We start from the raw sequence: 26959 nt of genomic DNA, 5'->3' as shown, positions 1-26959 counted from the left end.
TGATCCACATGAATTAAGGTCGAGTTGGTTTGTATTTTCAGACTTTTTCTATCTTTTGACAAAGGTAAATGTGGTTCTCTGGTGTCTCCATTCATTTATCCATTGTTGGGTCTCTTAAGGCATCGTGCTTTCCAAGCTGTGCACAGATTAATGTTTTGATTCAACATTACAGCTGCAAGATTAAATTGAGATTACACGACTGTAACATAAAATGCTCTGTTGAATTAAACTGAATGCATCGCTAGTTCTTCATCCTGTGTGAAGATTAAAAGTATTTTGAGTGTCGTAGTCCCGGCTCTGAGCTCTGTTTCCCGCTAATTTATCCAAAATAAGGCGAGAGTGTCCACTTTCTTTAAATGTGCACTGTAGTCATCATGCCGTCGGTCATGTGAGCTTTGCTTTTATGGGCCTTTTTCACAGCAGCCCTGGCCAGGCCTAGTTTCTTGAGCGGAGACAAACACAAACGCAGGTCAAAAGACAACACTGGAGATGCTGACTGTGCTTGACTGGGCGTGATGTGCGTTGACTGTACCTCCGTTTGTGGTTTGAGACTGTCATCTGGCGGGCTGTGAGCAGTAAGGGGAGGATTAAATCCCTGTTTGCTGAGCAGCCAGTAGGTCTTATGACACCCTTTACCCTGTCATGGACACAAAGACACTGGTCAGAAACACAGGTTGTCCTTCTTACTGGAAAAAAAGCACCCATGCAGACTCACCTTCATTTCGATTTCCCCTCTTTCCTCCAGCTCAAACGATCCAGCCTGGACAAGGATGTCAGCAGTGCTCTGAGATATGTGGATCTTCAGGGCTGAGTTAGACGCACAGAAGAGAGTACCAAACAGTTTAAAGGTAAACTTTTACGATTTTACGTTGAAAAACTTTGACTTTGACTCCAAATCAAAGATCTGTTTGCATTCAATGAATAAGAAAACTCTGCAGCTAGCAGCTCTGTGAGGCTGCACTGGGACACAACAGTGCTTTGAGCTAAATGCTAAGTCAAAATGCTAACAGAGGCAGCGCTAACATTCTGCTGTATAACTAATAGGTTCAACGCCATCGCTTGGCCTGTTAGCATGCTGATATTTGCTGATTTGCGCCAAACAAAGGCCAGCTGTGGTTGAGGAAAATTGCAAATATTTTGGTAATAAACCAAAAAAGTTTAACTGATGATGCTGCAGGAGGGAAATTCAGGGGATCGCGAAAATCATTAGCATTTATCCTCTTGTTACCCTGAATGTGTGGACAAAATTTCACAGCCGTCCATCCAGTTGTTGTAACCTCTTGGTGAAAAGTCAGAGAATCACTTTGGTGCATACGCTTCTCTGACATCATGCTGATGGTCTCAGTGAATTTTCTCTGCAAAGGTGTCACTCACGTAAGCTGTTACTCTCCATGCGAGAGGCCATGTTCACCGTGTCACCAAAGAGGCAGTAGCGAGGCATAGTGGTGCCGACCACCCCTGCAACCACCGGACCTACGAATCCCAAAACATACTGATTGTATACATCTTCAAAGCTTCAGTTGAGTTCTTGTACACCAAGAAGTCTTAATGACAAAGATAGAAAAACAAAGGCCTCTTACCGGAGTGTATCCCAATGCGGATTGCAAGGCTCTCAGTAGGCATGTGGTGGATTCTGAAGACCTTGATGGCGCTAACGAAGTGCAGAGCCATTATAGAGATCTCCAGAGCGTGCTTATTGCCGTTGCTGATCGGCAGACCGCTGGCTACCATGTATGCATCTCCAATTGTTTCCACCTAGTCAAGATGACAAAGATGAAAGCTTCACTGACAGTTTTCACACTAATAATGAGAAGCTTTTTTATGCTAAACGGCACAACTTGGAGAAAACTACTGCAAAATGAGCAACATGCTGTTAAATGGAAAATCTCTACATTTTAAAGGAATGTTTTCACTTTTTTCAGAAATACGCTTAGATGGGTGGAGGAGTGAGACTGTCATGCCTGCGTGGTAAATATGAAGCGACCACCAGTTAGCTTAGCTTAGCTTAGCTTAACAAAGACTTCAAACAAAGGGGAAACATATATAGAACATGCTGAATACTTAGCTTTAGAGGTGCTGGTAGGTGAATTAAACACCTTTGGACAGAGCCAGGCTAGCTCTATCCCCCTGTTTCCAGTCTTTGTGCTAAGCTAGGCTAACCAGCTTCATTTGTTTTGCACAAACATAAGAGTGGCAGCAATCTTGTCATCTAAGTCTCAGCAGTTAAAGCTAATCAGTGCATTTCACAAATGACAAATATTCATTTAAGATCACCTCCAGAATCTTCCAGCCTAAAAGATTTACTCTAAGTTGGCTGATATGAAGTGAGCTGAGATGAAAAGCGTTGCGCGTGACGTACTTTGTAGACGTCGTATATCTTGATGATGTCGTCGAAGAGGCTGTAGAGGTCGTTGAGGAACGTGACCACCTCCATCGCAGAGCTGATGGCGCACATGGAGGTGAAGCCCACAATGTCAGAGAAGAAGATGGTCACCATGTCGTAGCTTTGCGGCTCCACTGACTTCCCTGCCATCAGCTGATCTGCGATGTACCTACGATCAAATTGGTTAAAAATTGCCGTTTCACTCTCACTTTTCATAATTGCTACGCCATAAAGGAAAAGTATAATATTGACCGTTACATCTGCTACCTCGGTAACATGCTGGAGAGCAGCTTGTCTGCACGAGTCTTCTCTGCTGTCAGCTGACTGGTCCTCTCCTCCACCACCTCCTCCAGGTGATTTGCATATTTCTCCAGCTTTTCCACCATATTGTCTAGTATATTTGCATGACTACAGTACAGAAAATCATACTCGTCCTCGTTAAGGTCTTTAGGTTTTCACTCTGGTCTGACGGTTCATTTACAGGATGTCTCATTCATTTTAGGATCATTTTCAAACTTCTCACCTGTCCGGACTGGTGCTCTTCAGCTGTCTCCTGATAGACGTGAATGGTGGTCGGTGGTCAGGGTTTTCGCTCCAGCAGGCCCTCAGCAGTGAGTTGATTTTCTCATCGCACAGCTGCTCACACAGCACTGGTCGCAGGGGCTCCCCTTGGAAAGGTGTCCTCAACTGCATGATGATCTCTGGAGGAAACATGGAGGAATCATCGAGATTTGGTTTGAGATGTTTTTTTAGCTGCGTGGCGCTAGTTTGCCACTTTTTTCCAAACTGAAATGACTCAACGACTATTGGATGGATTGAAATTTGGTGCAGATATTCATGCTTCCTCGACAAAGAATCCCTCTGAGTTTGATGGTCCAAAATTTTAATTTGACCAATGAGTCTCAGCTGATTAGCGCTGATTAGCAAATATTAGCATGCTAACATTTGTGGAGTCACTCAGGACTGAAATCCATGGTTGTGAATGGGAAACAAAGACTATTCCAGCCAATCAGCAGCAGGTGGCGTTCATGTTCCTGAAGGGGAGACAATCACATTGTGATGGAGAGTTGGCACTCTTTCTGTAGACTGACCCTACCTTTAAATCATACCTGCTAAACACCAGCATGCTAGCACTGTGGGCATGTTAGCATTTAGCTCAAAGCTTCTTTTTATTTGATATTTTCAGTTTATGTTAATTCAGCTTAGTTTCACTCTGTGTGCCATTCGTGTGTCTTTGGTGGAGTTTCAGTATGTCAGTAGGTTGATTGGTTGATTGGACACTGACTGAATGTAAATGGGACAGACTGATGACTCGTCTCGATTATGTCTTCCTCTTGATTGTCAATATTTCCGGCCACTGCCTCTGAGTGGGTTGAGAAAAACGAACAAAGGCGTTGTGTCACGCTAACCTTTGGGCTCCAGGTTGATGTCTTGATATGGGCTCGTCTTGGAGTTGTACATGAGTTCCCACATGATGATGGCAAAGCTGTAGACATCACCTTTGGGCGTCCCATTGACCAGGAGACCAACTTGTCTCAGAAGCTCGGGGGCTGTCCAGTACATCTCTACAACCAGCCAGCCAAAGAAACGGTAACTAAGCAACAGTCGCATCACCTCACGTCTCCTTCATGCTGTGATAAACATCAACGCAAACATACTGAGGATGACTCAACACCCACTGACCCTCGTAATTGAGGCTTTCTGGTGAGTTTGTCCTGTTTTTGCTCCCGTATTTAAACTCCCACAGTCCGAAGCCTGAGAGCTTTATCTGCAGGCGGCTGTCCACCAGACATGTGCTCGGCTTCAGGTTCCCGTGGAACTTCAGGTTACTTTTGTGAATGAACTCCATTCCCTGAAACACAGATGAACACAAGTCAAACATCAGCCCTGCACTGTTGCTTGAGTGCAGACGGCTTTGAAACAACATTCAGACGTCCGCATTGTTAATAAAACATAAATACAATTCACTAAATAAAGGAAATATGACAAATCTAAATTTTGGGGGATGTGTTGGGTGGAGTTGGAAACAGCATTTTGTATTTTGTACATTTGATTTTCTATTGTGCATTTTTGTTTATGTTTTTGTGAGTATTCCCTCATCTCTAAAATCCTGTGAAACTTTGCTTGTATTCTATTAATGAAGTGCCTCTCCCACCTCTGAACCATGTCAACGTGCTGCATAAATGAGTGGACTCACACTGACAATGTCATAAGCAAAGGAAATCTTAAACATCGCGTCCAGCTCGATGTCTGACGCCCTCAGAACATCCTGAAGAAAAACATAACAACGTCAAAGAGTGAACAACAATTTAAAGTTCAATATTTAATCATTTAACATGTTTGGGTCGACATAGCAAAGATGCTCAGCCCTGCAGTGTGAAGAAAATGTGTGTGCGTGTGTGTGTGTGTGTGTGTGTGTGTGTGTGTGTGTGTGTGCGCAGTCCTGACACACTGACCTTCAGGCTGCCTTTCCTGCAGTACTGGATGACCAGACAGACGTTCGGTGGCTCGAGGCAAACGCCAAAGAACTGCACCAAGTTCTCATGTTTCATCTCTTTCATCTGTCTTAAGGAGAGGAAAATGGTCAAACACAACAAACAAAAACAGACGAACCAAAAGAAATCCAAATGAGGATAGAGGAACATGAGGAACTTTACCAAATTGAACTCTGTGATAACTGACGGTTTCTGGTAGTTATTGGTGACGGGGGTCTTCATGTACTTGATGGCCACGTGATTCCCCTGAATGGGATAAAAAAGAAAAGCACAGATCCTGACATGTGGAAACAAACTCTGCAAAGTTACAGACATAAACATTATTCTCATAGGAGGCATTCGTCAAGCCTGATGAAGAAACTACAGAGTCAAAATATGACTAACTATAAGAGTCTTGGTATGATCAGTAGCCGTGTGGGCTAACGTTAGCTTATTGTTAGCAAACTTCAGATAGACTTTCTGTGGATTTGGCGTTGCGGAGACACTTTGACTTTTTTTCCCACAATGACCTTGAACTTGAGCACCCTCTCCTGAGCAGCGGGTTCAGTGGTATGTGGTACCTGGTAAAGACCGATGGTGGTGAAGACCTGTTCCTTCCCGGCCTTGTCCCTCAGGCCATAGCTGTTGGTAGAGAAATTGGACTGGGAGCCAGCGCTCCCGCTCTGACTGGCTGTGGTGCTCAGAGATAAAGTCTGAATCCCCTGGAGGAAACACCGAACAAGCCTGTGAACACACACATACTGCACATACACACGCATCTAATCCTGGCGGGTTGGTGCCCATACCGAAGACTCCCTGATGATGGTGATGTCGCTGTAGTTGATCAGCCACCAGCAGGAGTCGTCGAGCCTGTTCTGGAGCCGCAGCTTCTGCAGAATGAGGACCCCGATGCACAAGACCGCCAGCACCCCGATGAGGGGGAAGGTCACAAGCAGAGCCAGCAGGGCGATGTCTGTGTCCCATCAAGACAAATTATGGAGGTGGTTAGCTTGGCCTGAGAGCCAGGTTTAAATCAGGTTTTATGAGTGGTCTAAAAGGAGGCATGGCATATTTAGTGGTTGCATAAGAGCTGGTCTGTGTTACTGTACCATTAATCAGCCATTCACAGAGTTCGTTGTTGAAACCACATTCTGGTTTATCAGAAGGGGGTCTTCCTTTGGGCCAGACCACAGAAGCAAACATAGACGTTGGCCTGAAATGACATTTTTCGTGTGATTTCCCGAAATGTTTTTAACGCAAACTGTTGGATTCTTTGAGTGTATGAGAGCGTTTGTTACCTGACAGCTTTGGTGTGGCTGTCAAAATGGAGGATGGGCACAAACTTGGTGACGTCTCGTGCACGCTGCAGTTTATAAATGGAATAGTCCAGATTTCTCTCCCCCTCTTCATCAAAGTGGACTAATCCAGACGCACCTGCAAAGATACGCCGCCTCTGCATCAAACTGTCTGAAAATGATGTGCCAGCACGGCGCTGTAGTGCTCTGATAGAGGCTGTGATGACACTGTGAAGTATGGTTCTCCCACCACAAACAAAGCTCACCTGCGCTTTATTGGCTTGCATGTAGAAATCTCAGAGTGGGATATATCAAAACCAGGTCACATAAAACTAAAACTGCAGCATTTGCATGGCTAGATACCTGTACAGGTACGCTAAACCGACCCTTTAATGCACTTTTAAATGTTTGCACACATAATGCACATGCCACTTTCATTAAAAACAGCTTGCAGGTTAGTTATTTTAGGGAAATTTGCTAAATGTTAATGTTAATGAGCGCTTTCTGTGATAAAAATATGATGCAGCCATGCTGTGATGATGATGCAGTGTACATAAGTGCGGGTTCTTTAAGAGTACCAAAGCTTTATGAACACAACAAAAAGGCATATGAAAAGCAGTGTGCAGTGTTAAAGAATCTTTGCATGCTTCGCCCTACGATGCATTCATGAACCAACCATAAAATCGAATGCCGTTTTTATTCTTTAATCTCTGCAGCAGCTGCCGTCCATCATGAGGGTCTTTTCCGTCTTTGAGGACTTCCTTCAGTCCCATCGCATAAAGCAGCACTGCATCGTGCAGATGCGCAGAGTAAGGACTAACCTAAAAAAAACAGAGGACAGAGCGATTGGGATTCTCCTTTTCAGCAGATTGAATATCTCTCAACTCTCATCTTACCTCTCTTTCGGATGTCAGGTTGCTGTGGAATGGGTGTCCTTTGAGTCTTTCAAAAACCTGCTCGAAGAAGTCATAGTACTCATAACCTTCGTAGGATTTCTGGCCAATGATGAAGGCCATGTCGAAAGCTCTGAAGGCGTCTTGGTCAATTTTGGTCTTCAGGCCATATTTCCACAAGTTGTTCTGCGCAGGAAGAAGACGTACATGTAAAACAACAAAGAAAAGAGCAAAGATTGATCATCTGATAAGCGCCTACTTCAGGCCTTACTTTTATATGATGCAGTGAAGTGATTACAAGCTAACTAATTATTCCTCTTTTTCGAGTCAGCTGGAGATGTTAAAAAGCCTGATGGAGATGGCCTTTTCAACAACTCTTTGCACTGGCGTTAGCTTCATTAGCTCGCTGGCTGCAGTGTACAACTGTTCATGTGCGTTAACGGTTTTACTCACCATGCTGCCACTGACCTCAAAATGCTGCACCAGTAAGAAAACGTAGTTGCCGTTCATCAGACCCTGTCGCTCGGCCTCCAGCAGCAGCGCCAGAGAGTCCTCTTTGTTTGTGAGCACCACGATCACTGCAGGACGAACATTTGACAGAGAGACAGGAGCCAAATTAAGGTTATGTGTGGTTTTAAAGAGCCAAAACAGTTGTACTTTCCTCACCTCTGGCCACCGTGGCGATGTACTTCATGTTGCGATAAACGAGCTCAGGGTTGCTGGTATCAAACTTGACCGAGGCAGCGAGTTTGAATTTGGCTTTCAGTGGATTTTCCACAGTTTTCCACAAAGCGTCAACTTTGTCCCAAGTGTTTGACTCCAGTCCCCCTCCAATCATCGCTACGTGACTCCACCCGAAGAACTCCAGCGTCTTCACCAGGACCTCCGAGCTTCTCTTAAGGGGGGGCACAATTTTGATGTAGGAGTCGTAGATTTCGCTGTTGTCCATTTTGGAGGATTGTCCCACAAAGCCGAACATGGGGATGTTCCACGTGGATGCAATGAGACCGGTGACCTGGAAGGCACACCAAGTTTCTTTCTAGCACCTTTAGATTTCGGTTAGGCAGCCGTTGATAGTTATAGTTAAGTTTATGTTAGCAAGTTCAACCAAATGATCGGATCTGTACATGTTTAGTTTCTTGAGAGCAGTGAGGAGATTATAGTGTCACCTTAATAGGCCTATTTATCGTAGATGCTGCTCGTTTAAGAGTAAAATGTAACAATAAATGTGACGATATGATGAAATAATAAACTATGTCCAGCATACAATGGTACATATAATAGATAATTTCTTACTTCTGGAGATGAAAAGCTTAAATCTAAACTTTTAAATGAAGGAAACCAACAGAAGTTCATCTAATGTGACCAAAAGCTCCAGAACATCCACCAAATGACTGTGATAATGTTCTCAGGATATTCATTTCCTTTCTTTTAGGGGTTCTTTACATATATTTACTGGATTTACTGGCTGGAGCGAGTCACTCACATACACAAAAATCACCAGAAAAGCTTAAAAAATACCTTCAATTCAACAGCACCAAAAACTCATCATAAAGTTAATCCATCACCTCTTTGAAGCTGCTCCTGCAATTATAACTTTCATGAAGGGAGGGTTTATTGTTTATTGTATTTGCCTGCATTAGTTTCAGCGAGGTGGAATAACAGTATACCTTTTGCATGATTTGTAAGCTGAAGCAGAATGTTTTAAAACTGTAGGCTCACCATGTGGCATGCAGTAGTTTTGGTGAGGTGTACCTAATAAACTGGCAACTTAGTGCGCAGTCATTCATACGTAAACTGAAAACTAGTCTAATGCACCAATCGAGTCATACCTCGGCTTCTTCGGGACACGCTGGACCAAACAACGCAGACACGTTCTCCTTCCACACCTGGTGGATGAATCCTCCCAGGGACACTTTGGGATTACAGTCTGTGTCTATGAACACGACATCCAGACTGTAGTTCCCCAGCAAGGAGGGATTGGTGTTCACCTTCTCCACGGCGATCTGAATGGCCGAGCCCAGCCGCAGGGCGCTGAAGGGGAAGGACATGTTCCAGGGAGCCTGGAAGCCGATGATCAGCTTGTGAGGTTGAGACCCATTGGTGCTGATGTTGATGGAAGCGGCGGCAGGTAGCAGCAGCGTGAAGTGAAGCACCAACATGTGCCTGATAGGAGGATACATCGCCGTCGACATCGCTCTCGTCCTGTTAGTTGCTTCATGTTACAGGGCTTAAATACCTAACGTCCCTGGTGGTGCTGGACCGTTGGTTAGGGAGGAGAAAATGTAAATATGGGGATGAGAGTGGGAGGAACGGAGAAGCATTAAATCCATCATTTTCTGTTCTTGTCTGTAATGTTTTATTAGAGCGGAACAAAAGATTATCACCATCATAGAAGCGCCAATACTTCAGTTTCTTTGATTGCAAGTCTTCAAAGCTATCAAGGAGGAATTCTTTTCAAAGCATCACTGATCAGAAATAATGATCAGATAACTCAACAGTAAGAAATAACACCTGTAACTCTCGTCTGATAGCATTAAAGGCAGATTTGGGCGTGATGATCCCTGATTAGATTTTAACAACCGCAGATCAGTGAAAATCCAAAGGTGCCACATCCAGCCTGGCTTTAGTTATCGCTTACGTCATACGCCATAAATCCAGTGTCAGAGTTCATCAACTATCTGCTGCGGGGACACACATCCGCTGCACACACACACAGGTGAGGGGCGTGGAAAATGGCTTTAGTTCAACAATGTGGGCTAATTTAATTACTAAAATAAACTAAAAAAACAAGCAAAATCCAGTGAAGCCCACTGTCGGTCTCCTGGGAGCGTTGCCTCCTCGTGCAGGGCTGCAGAGACCAGATGAAGCAGGTTGAGCCTTGCCTGTTGCAGAGAGGCTGTCACACCTGTGTGCAGTTTAAGGTGCTAATGACCACAGGTGGGCAGATTGTACATTAGTGGTGTTGCTGGCTTTGGCTGCTTTTCCCCCAGGGGATCCCTGCTCAGCCTGGTCCAAAACTACCTCTGCTAATCCCACCAGGTAACCTCTCAAAGCTTCTCCTAATGAACCTGTCCAGCAGACATCGCAGGAAAGCACGTTAGCTGTCGAGCTTCGTTTGCTCTTTGCTGAGCTGTGGCTAATGTTGGCAAACACTGCTGACGTTATTACTGAGCTTACATGTATCTTAGCATTCACTGTTATGTGATCTATGTTTGCTGTCAGGACATTTTATTGAATGCGAAGTGCAGTTTCATCTTTCTCAGTTCAGCGTTTCTTTGAAGAGTCTTAATGCAGCGTGCACTCTATGAGGTCCCTCACGGTTATTTAATTAGCACATACTGTACATTTTAAAGGGATGGTTTTCAGGTTTGATGTGTTTTCAGCTTCTGTTGTGTGAGAACTTTGAACCTGATAAACTGGAGATAAGACTGTTGACCTTTAATCAGAAGGGGGCATCTTGCCCTCTCTGATTTTGTCTCCTTTTGAAGTTCATCTGGATTAAAATCAAACCCATTTATTGGTTTCTTAAAGAAAAATCATAGTGAAGCAGCTTCATGAACTGCCAAACCTGCTCCTAGAAATAACGTTTACATATGACTGATGTGCATTTGTACGTGTGTTGTGTGCTGTGGCTGCATGGATTATGTTCACTTTGTCTCAGTGAGGCGCTGCATTTCTGCACCATGTTGGTGTCAGTGGGGTTAAGTTTAGGGAAAGATCCTGATTGCTGATCTCTCCCCAATATTAACCAAATGCAGTCAGTGCATAAACAGAAAGAAAATTAAATAATAATTGCACGATTGCTGATTTCAGTGGGAAAACAAATTCAAATATGTTGTCAGTAAATGTTCAATATCAACATTTTTTTGCAGGTGCGCTAATCAACAAAATGTCCCTGTGATGTTAAAATGTAATTCAGTCGGCTTGTGTTTCCTTCAAAAAGTATTCACTCTTGCTATGTAGTTGTATGTAAACTTGATTTCAAGGAGACGGGCTCTAAATTGCACAATTCACCCTTTAATATTACAACCGACACTCTCCATCTGTGCTCGTGGCATTTTTTTATCAGTGGAAGTGACGGCGGCCAAGGTTCAAAGGTTCCTGTTGGATCTGTCAGACTGTTTTTATGAGTTCCCATTCTGTGTCACACTTCAGAGCAGAGGAAGAGGATCTGCTGTCCACACACATACATACACACACACAGACACACCTGCCTGCCTGTCAGTCAGCTGGGAGCTGAGTGAAACACCTGAGAGGACCAGCAGCAGGTAGGAGCACCTCAATGACCTTCTGTAGCATTTTTAAAGCGTGTGTCTGTTCAGACTAAAAATACGTCTGTCGAATGAGTGTGACTCACTTGTATACTTTGAATTTTTAATTGAGTTTTACCACTAGGTGCATGTTGATTGACACTCGGAATAAGCCAAAACCTTTTATTTTCATTACCATGTTAGCTTGAAATGCTGCTAATGGCTGCAGAAATGCCATAAAACATGTTTCTTCCCAATAAGACTCTTGACGTGTTCTCATAAAATAATTAACCCCTGACCTTATTGTTGCTTGATGCTCAACCCAATAGGCCTCAAAGGGCAAGAAAACTTCATTTTAAGATGCATTTGCACCACCGTCAGCCATGTCTTTAACTGTTAACAGCAGTTCCAGCGAAGGCCAGTGGATGCAAATCCTCACACATTGATAAACCTGCTATCGCTGCATGTGTGCGCTGTAATGTTCTCAGCATTCATGCGTTGAACTCTATCCTTGAGTGACTGTTGCACAAGTCATGTTGACTTTGACCTCAAGTTGTTTATGGAGACGATATCAAAAGCGGTGTCAAGGAGCTCAGAGTTGCACAACAGGGCTCTTTAAATATGAGTTTCAGGCTGATCTTGGTCATTTGTGACAGTGCGCCTGTGTCAAAGTGCTGAATCTGATTTTAAAAAAAAATCAACATTTTTTGCATCCCAGCACCATGGACTTCCTTTTCCAGTTGCTGTTTTCCCCTCTCCCGACCCCGGCCATCATCTCGCTGCTCGCCGTGGCGGCTGCGACCTTGTTTTACCTCAACACACGACCCAACCCCGTCCGGTCCCCCGTTGACCTCAAGTGTCAGTCTCTGGGCATCAAGGTAAAAGACGCCGAGCGTTTAAGTACAGATAAGGATGTTTACGGAGGCTGTATGGTCAGTGAAACATACAGTACTGATCAGTTTATCAATGCATTCATAATGATTCTTCTTCACGTCCTCAGGATGGAGCGAGGAAGACTGCGTTGCTGGAGGATAACAACAACCTGGTATCATATTACTACAATGAGGCCAAGACCCTCTATGAGGTTTTTCAGAGGGGTCTTAAAGTGTCAGGTGAGGGAAAACTTTCTCCAGTTAGCATTTCTCTGGTATGCTAGTAGTTTATGACATTTTTCCTTTTATTGTATGCTAAGCTAACTGGCTCCTGGCTGCACAGACATGAGTGGGAGGCAAGAACGTGGTGATTTCCACTTTTTCAAAGGTATTCCTGTTGGTCCGTCTCATCTGCAGGTAACGGACCATGTCTGGGCTACAGAAAACCAGGAAGGCCATACCAGTGGCTCAAGTACAGACAGGTAAAACTGCTTGCAACCATTGTAAAAACCAGGTGAGATGAACCGCTGTGAACTTTCCTCCACTTCTTCTTCATGAAGGTGTCTGACAGAGCGGAGCACCTGGGCTCAGGGCTTCTCCATAAGGGTCTGAAGCCAAATACGGAAACATTTATTGGTATCTTTGCTCAGAATAGACCTGAGGTAAGTGTGGACGCTGCTAAGGGGCTAACTGGGCAGTGGAAATTCTGTGGTTTTTAGCAACATGTAAATGCTGCCTCTGTTTCACGGGTCACTCGCAGTGGATTATTGCTGAACTGGCCTGTTACACCTACTCCATGGTAGTGGCTCCCCTGTACGACACCCTGGGTCCTGAGGCGCTGGTGTTCGTTATCGACCAAGGTAATTGGAGCTTTTCTCGCACCACAATGCCGCTAATTACAGAGCTGGGGTCTGAGTCCAGTATCTCTCCGGTCCCTACAGGGATCAGTGTCGAGTGTGCTCTAATCTCTTCTCACTTATTTATCACACCCGCTCCTTCAATCTGTGCTGTATTTGACTTTTATCTGAGTGTGACTCTTACAGCAGGTCTGCTGCTCTCAACACTGCTAGTTTTGCCTCATAAATACTGTTTTTTACTCTGAATTAACTGATAAATACAACAACAGTATCAACAAATGGAGCATAATCAGATGCAGCTGCTTGCTTCATAAAACCAACAGCATTGTGCTGTCTGTTCCACTGGTCATACATGTTGAGTTTTCCTCTTTCAGCGGACATCTCCATAGTACTTTGTGACAATCAAAACAAAGCAGAAACTCTGCTGCAGAACCGGGAGAAAGGCCTGACTCCAGTTCTCAAAACCATCATCATCATGGACCCTTTCAAGCCCGAGCTGGTCGAGAGAGGAGCCAAGTGTGGGGTGGATGTCATGTCCATGCAGGACGTGGAGGTATGCGTGCTGACAGAAAAAGACTGGTAGAGGAAGCACAGACACGACTGACAACCTGTTGTTTTCTGTCCTTCAGGCTCTTGGGAAAAGTAATCCTCAACAGCCAGTTGTAAGTTTCCGACACTCATGATCAGTTTCAACCTTTCTTAAATTTCACAACCTGCCTGCAGTTCTGATGTCATGGTTTCATGTCCCAACAGCCACCAAAGCCAGAGGACCTCAGTATTGTCTGCTTCACCAGCGGCACTACAGGTGATCAATTCGCACTTCATTGGATTTATTTCACCTGCAGGGAAGAAGAATCTGACGCCTACATCATGTTTGACAGCACAGAATGTAGACATGCTAGGTTAGCATGGCAGAGTTGGCGGGTCCGTCCACCGCTTTGACTGCAGCGTTTAGGCGTTTCGGCCCCGACAGCCCTGTTTTGATGCAGAAGAGGTCAGCAGCAGGTCTATGGTCTAAACCGGACCACAGTCTGGATGTGAACGCTGGATTCTGGTGTCACAGCCCAGGATTCACCAAAAGATGGAACGACTGAGCACAAGGTGTCGCCTGAAATATAATTGATCTTTTTAAAGGTTAATACTTTTTATCTTTCTCAGGGAATCCAAAGGGAGCGATGCTGACTCACAAGAACGTGGTCTCCAACGCTGCAGGTGTCCTCAAAAACTTTGAGGTACGGATAAATAACCATTAGATGTCGTTTTAAATGTGACACAGACCTAACGGAGCGTCCATGCATCACACAGATGGCCGTCTTTCTAACGACCCAGGATGTCAGCATTTCATTCCTGCCTTTAGCACACATGTTCGAGAGAGTCGTACAGGTGAGCGCCGGACTCCACTGGTATCAGATTGTTTTGTTTAGATATGAGGATATCTTGACGTGTTTTTAATCACTTTCTCGTCTGCGCCTTGTAGATGGTGATTTTCAGCATTGGGGCGAGGGTGGGATTCTTCCAGGGCGACATCAGACTGCTGCCGGATGACATGAAAACCCTGCAGCCCACCATTTTCCCAGTAGTCCCTCGACTTCTCAACCGCATCTACGACAGAGTTAGTGATTTTCATCAGCTGCCCCCTCTTTCCTCTCGCTCTGCTTTAGACATCAGCTGCTCTAATCAAACATCCTGCCTCACAGGTTCAGAGCGGAGCCAACACGCCTTTCAAGAAGTGGCTGCTGAACTTTGCTGTGGAGAGGAAATACGCCGAGCTGAAGGAGGGCATCATCAGGAAGAACAGCATATGGGACAAACTCCTCTTCCACAGAGTGCAGGTAGGACGTCTGTTGGACCAGATGCACGTCATGTGATCCAAACAGGAAGTCACTGGAGCTAAACCTGCTGAATCTCGCCCGTAGGAGTCTCTGGGGGGACGAGTGCAGCTGATGGTGACGGGAGCAGCACCCATATCGCCCTCTATTCTCACCTTCCTCAGGGCTGCTCTGGGTTGCCAGGTAATAAACGTTTATCCCCCTCTCTGTTGTGTGTCTGTAAATCCAGGTGACCTCTTGACTTGGAGATGTGGTATTAGCGGGTCGTGTTGTTTTGATCTTGAATCAGGAAATCTTTTTGAAAGATGACAGTTTGATACTCGTCCTCAGAATGACCCCATGAAGAAGCCGAATGTAATCTGTTCCTGGCTCTTATTCAGCTTCTTTGTACATAATTTGGCTCGAGAAGATGATGTTGACCCAGTTTCTGAAGCACGATGTTTGAACCTTTTTAAACTCTGATACAGTAACGCTTCTCTTTCGGGGAGCAGAGATTTCACAACCGTGTCCAGCTGCTATTGATCGATTCGTGTTATCGTGATAACCTGGTCACGCTGCTCTTGTTCTGCTCTTTTTTTTAAAACTGACTGGTCCTCTTAGATCTTTGAGGGCTATGGCCAGACAGAGTGCACAGCCGGCTGCACCTTAACCATGCCAGGAGATGCCACCACGGGTATGTAGCCCAGCCTCAATTGTCCCACATTTGCTGCTCCGGTACAGAAGGACCTGCCCTAGAAACAGTGGTGGTTTTACTTGTGTTGGAGTGTTTGTTCCTCCTCCACCACAGCCTGTAAATCACATTAGCATCATATTACTTTAGATACCAAGACAACACACTTTTAAAATGGAGTTGACTTGCATTTTTGATGAATCTATTCTCAAAACAATCCTCTGTACACGATGTTCTTCCACAGGGCACGTTGGGGCGCCGCTGTCTTGTAATATTGTCAAGCTGGTGGATGTTGAAGAAATGAAGTACTTTACTTCAAACGGCGAAGGGGAGGTAAGATGACAACTGGAAAGATGACAGAGGGCTCCCATCTCCACGTCCGCAAAACAGTTTATAACTCAATCGGAAGTTATTTTGTCGATGATTTGGAAGCTGTAAACGGCGAGTATAATGTTGCCATGAAGACGATTGGCTGTGTTTTCTCTGGTATGAGCGTGTGTGTGTACATGTTTGCCTGCCTGACAATCATATTGTCAATGATAACTATTGTGCTGCTTTTTATGGCCTTGTGAAGCACTTTGTAACTTCTTTAAAGTGATGGTAATAAAAATGATGCTGTCATTAGATTTATTTCATTATAGAATCTCAGTGTATGACCACTTTTAACAGCTTTAGGAATATGCAGTTTTAAACGTATTTATGCATCTGATATGGCTTTATCGTGGTCTTTTCCAGGTCTGTATCAAGGGTAATAACGTGTTCAGGGGCTACTTGAAGGACCCAGAGAAGACTGCAGAGGCCTTGGATAAAGACGGTTGGCTCCACACCGGAGACATCGGAAAATGGCTTCCAGTAAGAACAGAAACCCAGACAAAAGTCACATTTCCTCCCAGCACATGCAAATGAGTCGAGGGACTGGTTCAGCGTTTACCACAGAATAAATAAGTACAACCACAAGCTCTGTTTTGTGGATGGAGCCCTCAGGTCATACCGGTAGATTCTACTTTAAGTTCAGGGTTTGAAGGAAGGAGGAATCAAAGAGTTTTAGAGGTTTTGAGAGAGCGTCATTTCCTCTTGCTTTGGGGGTCAATAGTCTGACAGGAACTAAGAACTTCTCAAATGAAATGCTGCAGGTTTGCTTGTTCTGAGTTAGACTGTCTGAGACACAACCATCCTGCGAACCAACATCTCGTCATTTTCACTCCGGTTTGGTATGAATTTAATGAGATATAAAGGTAAATAGTGAGCTGTAGAGGTGATGATGTTACCTCTGGAAAGGGCCAGGCTAGCTGTTTCCCTCTGTTTCCAGTCTTTATGCTAAGCTAACCAGCTGCTGGCTCAGTCTAAGTCTCGGCCAGAAAGTACTGATCTATTGCTTAAGGAGGACGCTCATTAGATAGAAGTCTGTGCTGGACTTTATGCTTATCTAAAGCATCAAAAACCCACAGCTCTTCATCACAGCTCCACACAGTTATTTCTCCCATCTGCCTGTTTGTGATTAGAGTGGAGTTCTGAAGATTGTTGACCGGAAGAAGAACATCTTCAAGCTGGCTCAAGGGGAGTACATCGCACCAGAGAAGATTGAGAATGTGTATGTACACAGTGGACCTGTGGCCCAAGTGTTCGTGCATGGAGACAGTCTACAGGTACGTTAAATCCTGCATCTCTGCACTCTGTGCATGTACAGTCTGGTACATACAGTCTCAATCCTCTGTCCTCTGTGTCCGCAGTCCTGCCTGATTGCCATTGTGATCCCTGACCCGGATGTCCTGCCAGGTTTTGCAAAGGATCTGGGGATCCAAGGCTCCATTGAAGAACTCTGCAAAAACACCGTAATAATGATAATAAAGTTTATTTGTATGGAGCCTTTCATACAAGAACTGCAGCTCAAAGTGCTTTACAGCATCAACATCACATGCTTCACATAAAAAACCTTTCTGTTAAAGTTTCTGACTCTTCTGTGTGAGGGAGGACTTTCTCTCAAACTGCAGAAAACAAACTAAGATCCTGCAGATAATCTGTGGTCACTGTAATACAGTTCAACCTGAGCCCCGGCAGAGACGCTCTGCAGTAAACATGATCATTAATGCTGACAGAAGCCAGCTGGACCAGTGCTCCGTGCACGCTGTAAAACTCATAAGATGTCTGCAAATCAAATTGGATATAAGAAGCAGAATAGAGTTAATTTGATTTCAGATGATTTCTTTAATGGAGTTCCTCTAACAGTGGTGACCTTTTTCTGTTTACAGGAAATTAAGAAAGCCATTCTTTCTGACATGACCAAACTGGGCAAAGAAGCAGGACTCAAGTCCTTTGAGCAGGTAACGGCTTGTTCTTGATTCCCCAAATGAATCAACTCTAATCAAAACTTGCAGGTATTGATAAAAGTACATCAATCCAGACTCAAAACTCTGCAGCATCTGCTCTCTTAGAACTGATTCTTAGAAAGAGGCAGAATTTTTCAAAATGTAAACCAACATTCAAATGAACTTTTGATCTTAAATCCTCTGGTGCTGCACGTCTCACCAAACTTGGCTCAGTTCACCCTCTAGTGGTGAAAATGAGCATTTTTTTTCATCAAAGAAACGTGCAGAGACTGAAGATTTCCAACACTCAGCACATTTCCTCCCATCACAAACCCCAAATCCCCCTTCTGTCCTCTTAACGCCCACCGTCTCATTAGCCCAGCTGGTTAAAACAAAGCTTTTTATTCCGTTCGCATCTTGAACAGAATCTCGTATCCAAACACTTCTAACCGTCTCCTCCTTCCTGATGCAGGTGAAAGACCTCTACCTCCACCCAGAGCTGTTCACCATCGAGAACGGCCTCTTAACTCCAACCCTCAAGGCCAAGAGGGCCGAAATCAAAACTCTGTTCCAAATCCAGATCGACAGACTGTACGCTAACCTCAAATAAATGGAACGACCCTACAACAACAGCTCCTCTGCTTCTGTCCCAATCTTTTGCTTTCCTTGATTAAAACGTGGATCGCTTCACCTCTTGTGCTTTAACCTTTGTGAACGACCACGGTGAGACGGATGAAAACACTTGAGCTCTGCTATGTGTTTTGGCTTCGGAGGCCTGAGTCACCTGAGACAATGAGATGCTGTTAAACTCATCTTCCTGCAGAACAAATAAGTGCAGGCTGGGGGTTGGCTGGACAGACTTCTCGGCTGCGGCCTGAGTGAATCATCCTCTGACGGCTCCAGCCGAAGAGTCGGGTGCATCAGGTCCGCTTCACAAAAGCCTTGACTGCGCTTCAAATGCTTGACTGTTAATTTCAACGCTGTAAAATATTAGTAAATTACTGCAAACCCCAGATATGAACCTCGTGTGTCTGAACTGGATAACAAACCTTGAGGTGAACTGACCAGTGAGTCCAGCTGGAAACACGCTCAGGTTTGTCTGTTATGTGGGCTTCAGTAGTAGCCAATGGGAAAGCACTGAATATCAGCAGTGGGGTGGAAATGTGATGTGGTCATAACTTTAGACCAAGCTCCAAAACACCTAATCCTGCAGTTCCCACAGTGCAACTCGATAGAATCAGCAGTCCAATCAGAGATGACCCTTGTGACATGTTTATTTCCTCAGGTGCAATAAAGTTCCGTTCAAAGCCACAGACCGAATTACTCTTTTCGTGTTTGTGTGTTTGTGTGTGTGTGACCAAGCAGTGTTTTATCAAACTTGAATGTGGAAGTTTTGAGGAGGGAAACAAAAACTGCTGCTGAGACTGTTAAAAGGGTAAAAAGTCTGCAAGAAAACAGGTTTGCTGATCATCGGTGACACAACGAGCAAGACTTGGCTGTCCGCTGAGTGTAAGCACCAGCTAAATTTGCCACATTATTAGGTCCACGTGTCCAGTGCAACAGCTCTGGATTTACACACGAGGGAAGAATATTAGACGCGCCTCAATGCAATGTACAAAACCACTGAAACAGAATTACCAGCTCTCCTAACATTATAGAACAGCTGAGGGTGTTTTGTCAGAGTTAAAGTTCATTCAGGGCCTCAGAAGCAGTGGCGTTGCTCTTGGGGCTCCAAGCAAGAAATCCCTGGGGTCCCTGGGGTTCTCAAAGTGAGGTCCAGGGACCAACAGAGGTCCCTGAAAGCCCAGGCCTATCAATAATCCCTGTTTTAAAAAAGTGGCCGGGGGCTCCAAGCAACTGCCTGGCTTCCCTGTCCGCGAGCCCCCCCTCTGCTCAGAAGACATGAACAGCTGTTCTCACATGGCTGAGTCCTACTGACAAACATCCATATATAAAAGCAGTGAAATAGCCCTTTAAATGTTTACCATGTAGCCAAAATGATAGAAAATACACACAACTGCTGTTGTAATCAGGCCATTACATGATGAAATGTGCATGAATGCAGATGATACCAGATGATCAGAATCTGTGCAAGCACGATGGTCGGACTGGTCTGAACTGGAGCAACGAGTCAGCTCATGAAGCTCCAGTGAAGCGAATCAGCTTGTGCTTCTTGTTGGTCTGCAGCGCCCTCACGTGTTACGATCCAGACACAGCAGGTGCTGAAGTTCAGCGTCTCCTTACAGGAAGGGACATTGTCAAAAAATGACTGAACTAACTCTTAGAAAATAGAAAAAAATAAATATTACTGGATTGATGTCACTGCTGCATTTTACTGCTGTGGATGTTTAAGCTCTTTTGAAGTACTTTATGATGATGCATTTTCAGCTGATCCAAGAGGCTTTTAAAGAGTTTATTTAAAGCTTTAGCAGGAGGAAAATGTTCTCAGCCCATAAGAGTATGGAAGTAATCTGAACAGTAACTGAAGATGTGCCTCTGAGATGTAGAAGTATAAAGATGGAAATACTCAAGTACAAGTACTTCAGGTACACTGTTGCACGGTCATTGGTCTGCAGCTCATTTTCAGAGGGTTTTCCAGTGAGGACAATGCTGCCACCCTGCGTTGGCTTTGCTCGGTGTCACAGTCGGTGCAGCTCCGGGCAGCAGCTGGATCTTCCCCCGCTCCACCTGGAGTCTCCAGCGGGACTGACCGACGCTCTCAGCGGCCGCCCTGTGCGTCCCTCCGCGGGTCAGAGAGAGGAAGCTTCGGGCAGGTGTCCCCTCCTTTTACGCCTTCATACAGACATTATTTGACAGTCGGTGCGAGGATTGGGCTCGTCGCTCCTCAGCTCCTGTGAACTCACCTGAGGAGCCCGCGCGCACTCCTTCAACATGGCTTCTTCCGCCACAGGTGACCGCGAGGAGCAGGTAAGCGGACTTAGACCTTTCCAGGTTCATGTCATGATTCATCTGCTGGTTTACTTTGCTGTAGTTTGCGGGGAAATGCAAACGCAGGGCAGCTGTTTGCTCCAGGTTTCTGTCGGCGGAAAGTTTCGCCTCCTGTGAGGTGAAAACGAGAGAAGTAGTGAAAAATCTGTCCGGTTTAACTCCACCTGTGTGGCTCATTTACTCCAGCATGCAAACAGCGGGGGTCTCGCTGTGTTTCCAGTGTTCATTTTAAAGTCTTACTGGTTGCAGTTAGTGTGTGGTTCATTCATATCAGTGAGGGCAGACATGAAAGTCAGCGGCGGACTGAAAACCTCTGATAAGACTCAACGAACTGACGTCTGAGTCCTCACCTGAGTTACTGGAACACACACACACACACACACACACACACACACACACACACACACACACACACACACACACACACACACACAGTGACCCTGAGAAACTCTGTAAAAAGTTTATATTCGTGGAATAATGACCTTAAAGAACCACATCAGGGTGTTTTTGTTGACCTGGTTTAGCCCTTTAACTACACATCAGGCCTACATGACATTTAGTTCTCTATTTTTGAACGCAGCTTTAGTTCTTTTAGTGATTTTATCCTCCTGTTCCAGGAAGCCATTGGTGTCCATTCATTTCTGTTCAGTAGCAAACTGCTGAAACACACCTGGTATGACTTTTCCTTTCATTTTTGAGTACATGCTGATTTTTCAGGCAGCCATTGGTTTCAGTTCACACCTGTATGGTATAAAACACTGTTAGCAAACTCTTAAAACTTGCTTGAGTTGCGTATTTCATCAAATCTGCATTCATTCCTGTCAGAGTTACATTACTGTTGCCTGGCATTTAGGTCTCAGATGCTTAATTAGTCATTTCTGATGTTATTGTATTGTACTGTATTGTAATATATTTCTTATTTTGTAATATATTTTTCGGTTTTATCTGTTGGTTTTGTGTTTTTCCAGGCAGTCACTAATTGAAACCACTGGTGAGGTTCTTTAGTTACTTCAGATTTGACTATGATGTCTCATAATCTGTGTCCTAATGAGACATATGGACTTTGTTGATCTGGATTGGGTCAAATTAAAACTATGTATTTTGCAGGATCAAGCCATTTTCTCATTAAATGACTCGCGCAGCTGACTTAAGGAGCTGTTCTCCTTCTCTTTTATTAGACGTATCACTGTCTGCAACTACTGAACATAAATCCTTCATGTGGGACAAATCTACCACCGCAGACCGTCTGAAGAGGCCAGACCTCGACCTTGACCCAGTGGAAGACGGCAGGATTGAAACATGAGCGGGTCCTGTTATCAGGCCAAATAATCAAAAACATGTCACAGCCCGTCTGCAAATATCAAAACGCCTCTCTGTCTGTCTGTCTGTCTGTCTGTCTGTCTGTCTGTCTGCTCAGGCGTCTTTCCGTCAGTGTGACAGATCGTCTGTCGTGATACGCCTTTCTTTACTCTTCCTCTTATTCTGCCATCAGAGAAGAAACCATGAAGCCCAGTGTGTGTTTATGCAAGACTTTGGCTGTCAGCGCACAAAAAGCTGGTGTACTGGAAATATCGTGTGCACTGGCACACATAAAGCTGTCAGCAACCTCACAAGGTTTGGCACGAGCACAGTGACGCGTACGTGTCCAATGCTGTCTTACTTTCACTGGTATTTGTTTGCTGTCATTTCTCCAGCGTCGGTGTCATTAGTGCAAATCAAAGTGTAAAGCGAGCCAACATTTAGGGGTCAACAAGTGGCAAGAATGTGTAGAAATGTGAGGTTTTGTCTTTGGTGTGTAGAGTTGAAAACATGAGGTGGCTTTTTTTTTTCAGTGTAAATTACATTTTTGTATTCATAAAGTATATTTTAAATGATTTCTAAACAGGTGAATGCTTCTTAAAGGCTGGGCCTGCCTGACAGTATCAGCTGTGCATGATGATTTACTGCAGCCTGTCTGAGTTGGTCACTGTATTCCTGCCTGTCTGCGCTTCCTCCCCTCTGTCCGTTAATGGTTGACCACAGATTGTGATGGGAAATGGCGGGCGGGTGGTAATGGTTGTCAAGTCGCCGTGCAGGAGGTTTACTGTGGCAGAGCAAACACTCCACCTCGTGTCCTGGTTAAAGTGATTACAATCCACCTGCAGAGGTGTGTGCGTCTGCACGGAGCGGTCGGACAGGTTGAAGAGGGCACAGCATCCAGGTGTTTGGGAGAAGCTATGCATTGAATTTCGCTTTGTAATTACAGCTAATTAAAAACAAGCTCAGGGTGATCAGAAGTCGAAACAGGCGTTCGATGTCTTCTTTGTTGGTGTCATGGCTTGTTGATTCTGCAGAAGCCACCGCTCACAGTCGCAATCAGCATTAGGTTTCAGCCGCACCCACAACGAATCTGGATTCATGAGGCCAAAGCAAATGTTTATATGTGAGAGTATAAAATTTGCTCGTGCACCTGCCTGTGATTATCTTCTCAGTCATTAAATGTCCCGTCCTGTGCTTCAAACACTCCAGAAACGAGGACATTCAGTTTCCAATTGTGCATCGAGACAAAGAAAAGCATCAGATCGTCCCACGAGGATGAAGCCAGCAAGCATTTGTGGAGTTTTTGCCTTAAAAAACATTGATTATTGTGTATCAAGGGGACAAATATGGAGACTGTTCCTGCTTAGTTAGCCGATAGCTGACTGTCAGCGTGTGCGATGATCAGTCCTGCTTTAGCTTCGGTATTAACACCCGGCTTTAAAGCAGCCTTACAGAGGATCAGAGGGTTCATCAAAGGACACGAAACAAATCTGCGCAAATAGAGTTCAACTTTCGTGAACTTATGAATTTGTGCTGTTGACCAATAGCAGGCCGTCGTGACTGCGCTGACCTTTGAGGGGACGAAGAGCTGGAGAGTCTAAGACAGAGGAAGCTTTTGTTGCATATTAACCACGTTGCACCGTCAGCTTTCATTTCCTCTGTCAGAGTTTGCGGACGGTTACACGACAGTCGGGTTTGCTAACTGACCGTTCGGAGGCTCGTTCGTTTTCCCTCCTCAGAAACTTCCGATCGAACAAAATGCCGTTCGATGGCGAACACGTGACAGACACCTGACGGGCTCTTTCTTCCTCTAATGCTGATCTGATGCTTAAAGCCTCAAACATTAATCACAGCCTGGAAGAGTTAGATTTAGAATAAACAGCAGTGACTCATGTGGGAACTCGTGCCAAGGATCAGGATCAGGCTGGAAAACCACTTCTGGCGGAGCTCGTCCGTCGACACAGTGGAGTTGTGATGCACATTTTTCACCGTTTTCTATCATTTTGTTAATCATATAAGTGCATCTTTGCTGCGGCTGAGCTTGACGTATGCACAAAGTGGATTTTGTAATGATTAATAAGAGCCGCGAAAGGTCAGGAGAGCACAAAAGGTTCGCCTGGTCTGCTTAATCATTCGAGTGTTTGTATTAATTTATACTGCGCGAGGCTTTTCATCGCCTGCCTCATTGTAATGAGAACAGTCCAGTGGAGCTGAGTCAGCGGGCTGCAGGGGGGGTGAGGGGGGGTGAGGCGGGCTTACTGATCCACTCGCTCTGGCGCTCAGTGCCGGGGATTGTGGCGGGTAAACATGACCTCAGCCGCGGTGAGGTAACGTTAAATCAGTGAGTTAGTGTGTGTTTGTGGAGAAGGCAAAGTGTTATTTGGTAAACACAGCAGACAGCAGCTTTGGTTGTGTCACACACTGCGCGGCATGAGCGCCAAACAAACACCGTGTTGTAGCAGCGGATATGCGCCGCGTAGCATTAGCATGTATCCCCTCAGTGTGTGTGTGTGTGTGTGTGTGTGTGTGTGTGTGTGTGCTGGTCTGTGACTAGCTGAGCCAGACACACAGCAGGCCACAGTGAGACAAGCAGGGCCAGTGATGACTGAATGGCAGCTATTGACAAGGACTGACAGATAGAACGAAGGATGCCAGTATATGAAGTCTTAGGGGATATTTAGTGTTTTTAGGCAGCGAACAGCCAAATTATGTTTGTCCTGACTTATTAAAGGGCCACGCTGAGTGTTTTGCACCTATTATAACTACCTTTGTTGTTTTGTTTTCTGAGTCAATGAAACAATACATTTATGCTGGACTCGTGGGAAGTGGGTCTTGGTGGATGGTTGGCCTTCAGAGTGCTGGACTTTGAGTCCAGCAGCAAAAAGGGAAAAAGTTTCGAGTTAATAAGGGTTTCGGTTAAATATTAATTTCACATCACTGCAGGTTGTGATCATTGTGCAGATGTTATATTGAAAGGTGAAGTCAGTTTAAGGTGTCGTCTCTTTCAGAAGAGACTGGAAATGAATACAAATACCTGCAGTACCTCATCTGTCCCTTGGCTTCACAGTCAAGTCTTTTATTCCACCAATAAAATGAGCTCATAAAAGACAGTAATAATTAACCTCGTTTATTCCATTTGTTGGCTGCACAAATAAGGAAGATTTTCACTCCAAAGAAACGTGTTTACACCTTAACAAGTGGCGCCTCCTCGAGTACGCCATGTTTTATTCTTACAGCTTGTAAGCTCATACTGTCTAACACTGTGGGTGAGCTATATCTCTATCGTTTGCTGTCATGGCCTGAAAGCTTCGAATTTATGGTACCGCAGGTCAAAAGGACAAGTGTGAGTCGGCAGAGCTCCAGGTAGCTCATCCGATACGGTTTGGATGTGATGATGAAATTTAGATGCTAAAAGTGACACCACGCCAGGTCCAAAGGAACATACACGCGTGTGATTTTGCCTGTTTTAGCCCGTTAACTTCGGCGGTGTTGACCATTTTCAGCCATGCTACAATGATGTCGCAGCAACGTTTCAGTGAGAGTTCGTATTTGTGTTGAACGAGCAGGACGCTGCGGGTCAGCAGCATCGTGACTGTTACTGTCTGAGCGTCTGCACATTCACAGAACAGATGAATGAATGAATGAGCACCAGTGTGTAAGCAGTAATGACGGAAAATAGGACCGAGACACCGATTTCACACTCACTCTCATACACGACATGCAGGGTCATTGCACTGACTGACACCAGGGTGTTAAACAGTAGTGTGTATTCTGTTATATGAATGGGTGAATGCGTATCAGCTGAACCCTCTCCCCCCGCTGTGGGTTTCCGGGAGTATAGTGGCCCTTTAAAGGAACAATTCGTCACATTTTACATTGATGTCCAATCAGAGTTGATGAGAAATGGACTCAATTTAAACTATAAATTCCTGATATTAGATATTCAGTCGTTTTTATTTGAGCCAGATGTACAACCGATCTATCTGAGGGTGTCACGACCGAGTGAATTAACTTTATTTTTTGATGGACTTCAAACATGGAGGCTGTAAGGTTGGCCGTGTTTTGTGTTGTTTTGCTGTTGGGTTGAAAGCTGATCTGAGTCAGGATGGCCGAGCGGTCTAAGGCACTGCGTTCAGGTCACAGTCTCTCCTGGAGGCGTGGGTTCGAATCCCACTTCTGACAGCTGCAAGTTTCACTAAATTTCCCCGGCGTGGCATCAATTAAGTCTTATCTTATCTATCCTGTTGAACTTGGAGTTAGCATGTTGCGCAGAGGTTGGCTAATGTTGTAATATTGAGAGAAAGTCAGTGTGAACGTTAGCCAGAGCAGTAGGTTGAATAACAGGTATTTTTATCCTGTTTTTGTGGATATCTATACTTCAGTGCTAGCTCTAGCGCTAGCTTTGTTGTTCTGATCCTTGCTGGTGCGTGCGTGTGTGTATGTAAATTTACTTGATCGACATGTCCTGAAGGTAACAGCATAGCTACGCGTGAAAAAGAAATTCAAACTGTATGAATTCATCTGCTTGTGTAACTTTGATTAGCACCCAGCAGCTAGCTTGCTTGCTAGCTTGTGGGCGCGGGCATCAGAAGCTGGCGTGCAATGCATTCTGGTACATGTAGGCAGCGCCTGTTCCACGAGCAGGAGAATATATTGCTTCGTTTACCATCAACACTGATTGATTCCCTTTAACCTGTGACTGTTTAAATGCATTTCGACTTTATTAGAAATTCTGCTTTGACGGGGCTTTTGTGTGAAGTGTCGCTCATCTGAGGCTCACTTCCTGCCTGAGGCCAGTTTTCCATGCAGGCCTGCCTTCTCTATCTCATCTGTCTTTGAGTGAAACTGCGATGGTTAACCACAGTTTGCAACCCGAAGG

General features: G+C 44.9%; 3 protein-coding genes and 1 non-coding gene across 4 annotated transcripts in view; 3 read left to right on the top strand and 1 right to left on the bottom strand.

Annotated features, from left to right (window-relative positions):
• Positions 1-352: 352 nt before the first annotated feature.
• gucy2g (guanylate cyclase 2g) lies at positions 353-9240 on the bottom strand. The gene is made up of 21 exons (XM_070991093.1): positions 8878-9240; positions 7712-8060; positions 7514-7623; positions 7049-7231; positions 6829-6973; positions 6156-6291; positions 5967-6070; positions 5664-5830; positions 5439-5579; positions 5041-5124; positions 4840-4944; positions 4581-4652; positions 4067-4235; positions 3793-3948; positions 2907-3084; positions 2651-2791; positions 2360-2552; positions 1581-1755; positions 1375-1473; positions 716-807; positions 353-637 (listed from the first exon to the last, which is right to left on the bottom strand). Exons 1-21 carry the CDS (start codon positions 9238-9240, stop codon positions 353-355), a joined length of 3447 nt encoding a protein of 1148 aa, XP_070847194.1.
• A 2013-nt stretch (positions 9241-11253) lies between these two features.
• On the top strand, positions 11254-18775 carry acsl5 (acyl-CoA synthetase long chain family member 5). Its single transcript, XM_070990156.1, has 21 exons — positions 11254-11316; positions 12017-12176; positions 12299-12410; positions 12588-12652; positions 12731-12832; positions 12931-13030; positions 13402-13580; positions 13657-13689; positions 13781-13832; positions 14186-14259; positions 14333-14410; positions 14505-14639; positions 14725-14859; positions 14944-15039; positions 15457-15529; positions 15771-15859; positions 16262-16378; positions 17029-17172; positions 17257-17358; positions 17776-17847; positions 18305-18775. The coding sequence occupies exons 2-21, from the start codon at positions 12021-12023 to the stop codon at positions 18440-18442; spliced, it is 2052 nt and encodes a 683-aa protein (XP_070846257.1). The 5' UTR covers positions 11254-11316; positions 12017-12020; the 3' UTR covers positions 18443-18775.
• A 1776-nt stretch (positions 18776-20551) lies between these two features.
• LOC139349318 (ankyrin-3-like) overlaps positions 20552-26959 on the top strand; it is a 130121-nt gene continuing 123713 nt past the window's right edge. The window contains exon 1 of the mRNA XM_070989985.1: positions 20552-20760. Coding sequence (XP_070846086.1) covers positions 20725-20760 — 36 coding nt within the window. The 5' untranslated portion in view covers positions 20552-20724. The remainder of the gene's footprint in view (positions 20761-26959) is intronic.
• Positions 26180-26262, top strand: trnal-cag (transfer RNA leucine (anticodon CAG)). Its single transcript has one exon. It is a non-coding gene; the product is annotated as a tRNA-Leu (tRNA).

Source organism: Chaetodon trifascialis, chromosome 21 (genome assembly GCF_039877785.1).
Source record: "Chaetodon trifascialis isolate fChaTrf1 chromosome 21, fChaTrf1.hap1, whole genome shotgun sequence".
NCBI lineage: Eukaryota > Metazoa > Chordata > Actinopteri > Chaetodontiformes > Chaetodontidae > Chaetodon > Chaetodon trifascialis.
This window is presented reverse-complemented; position numbering and strand designations above follow the sequence as displayed.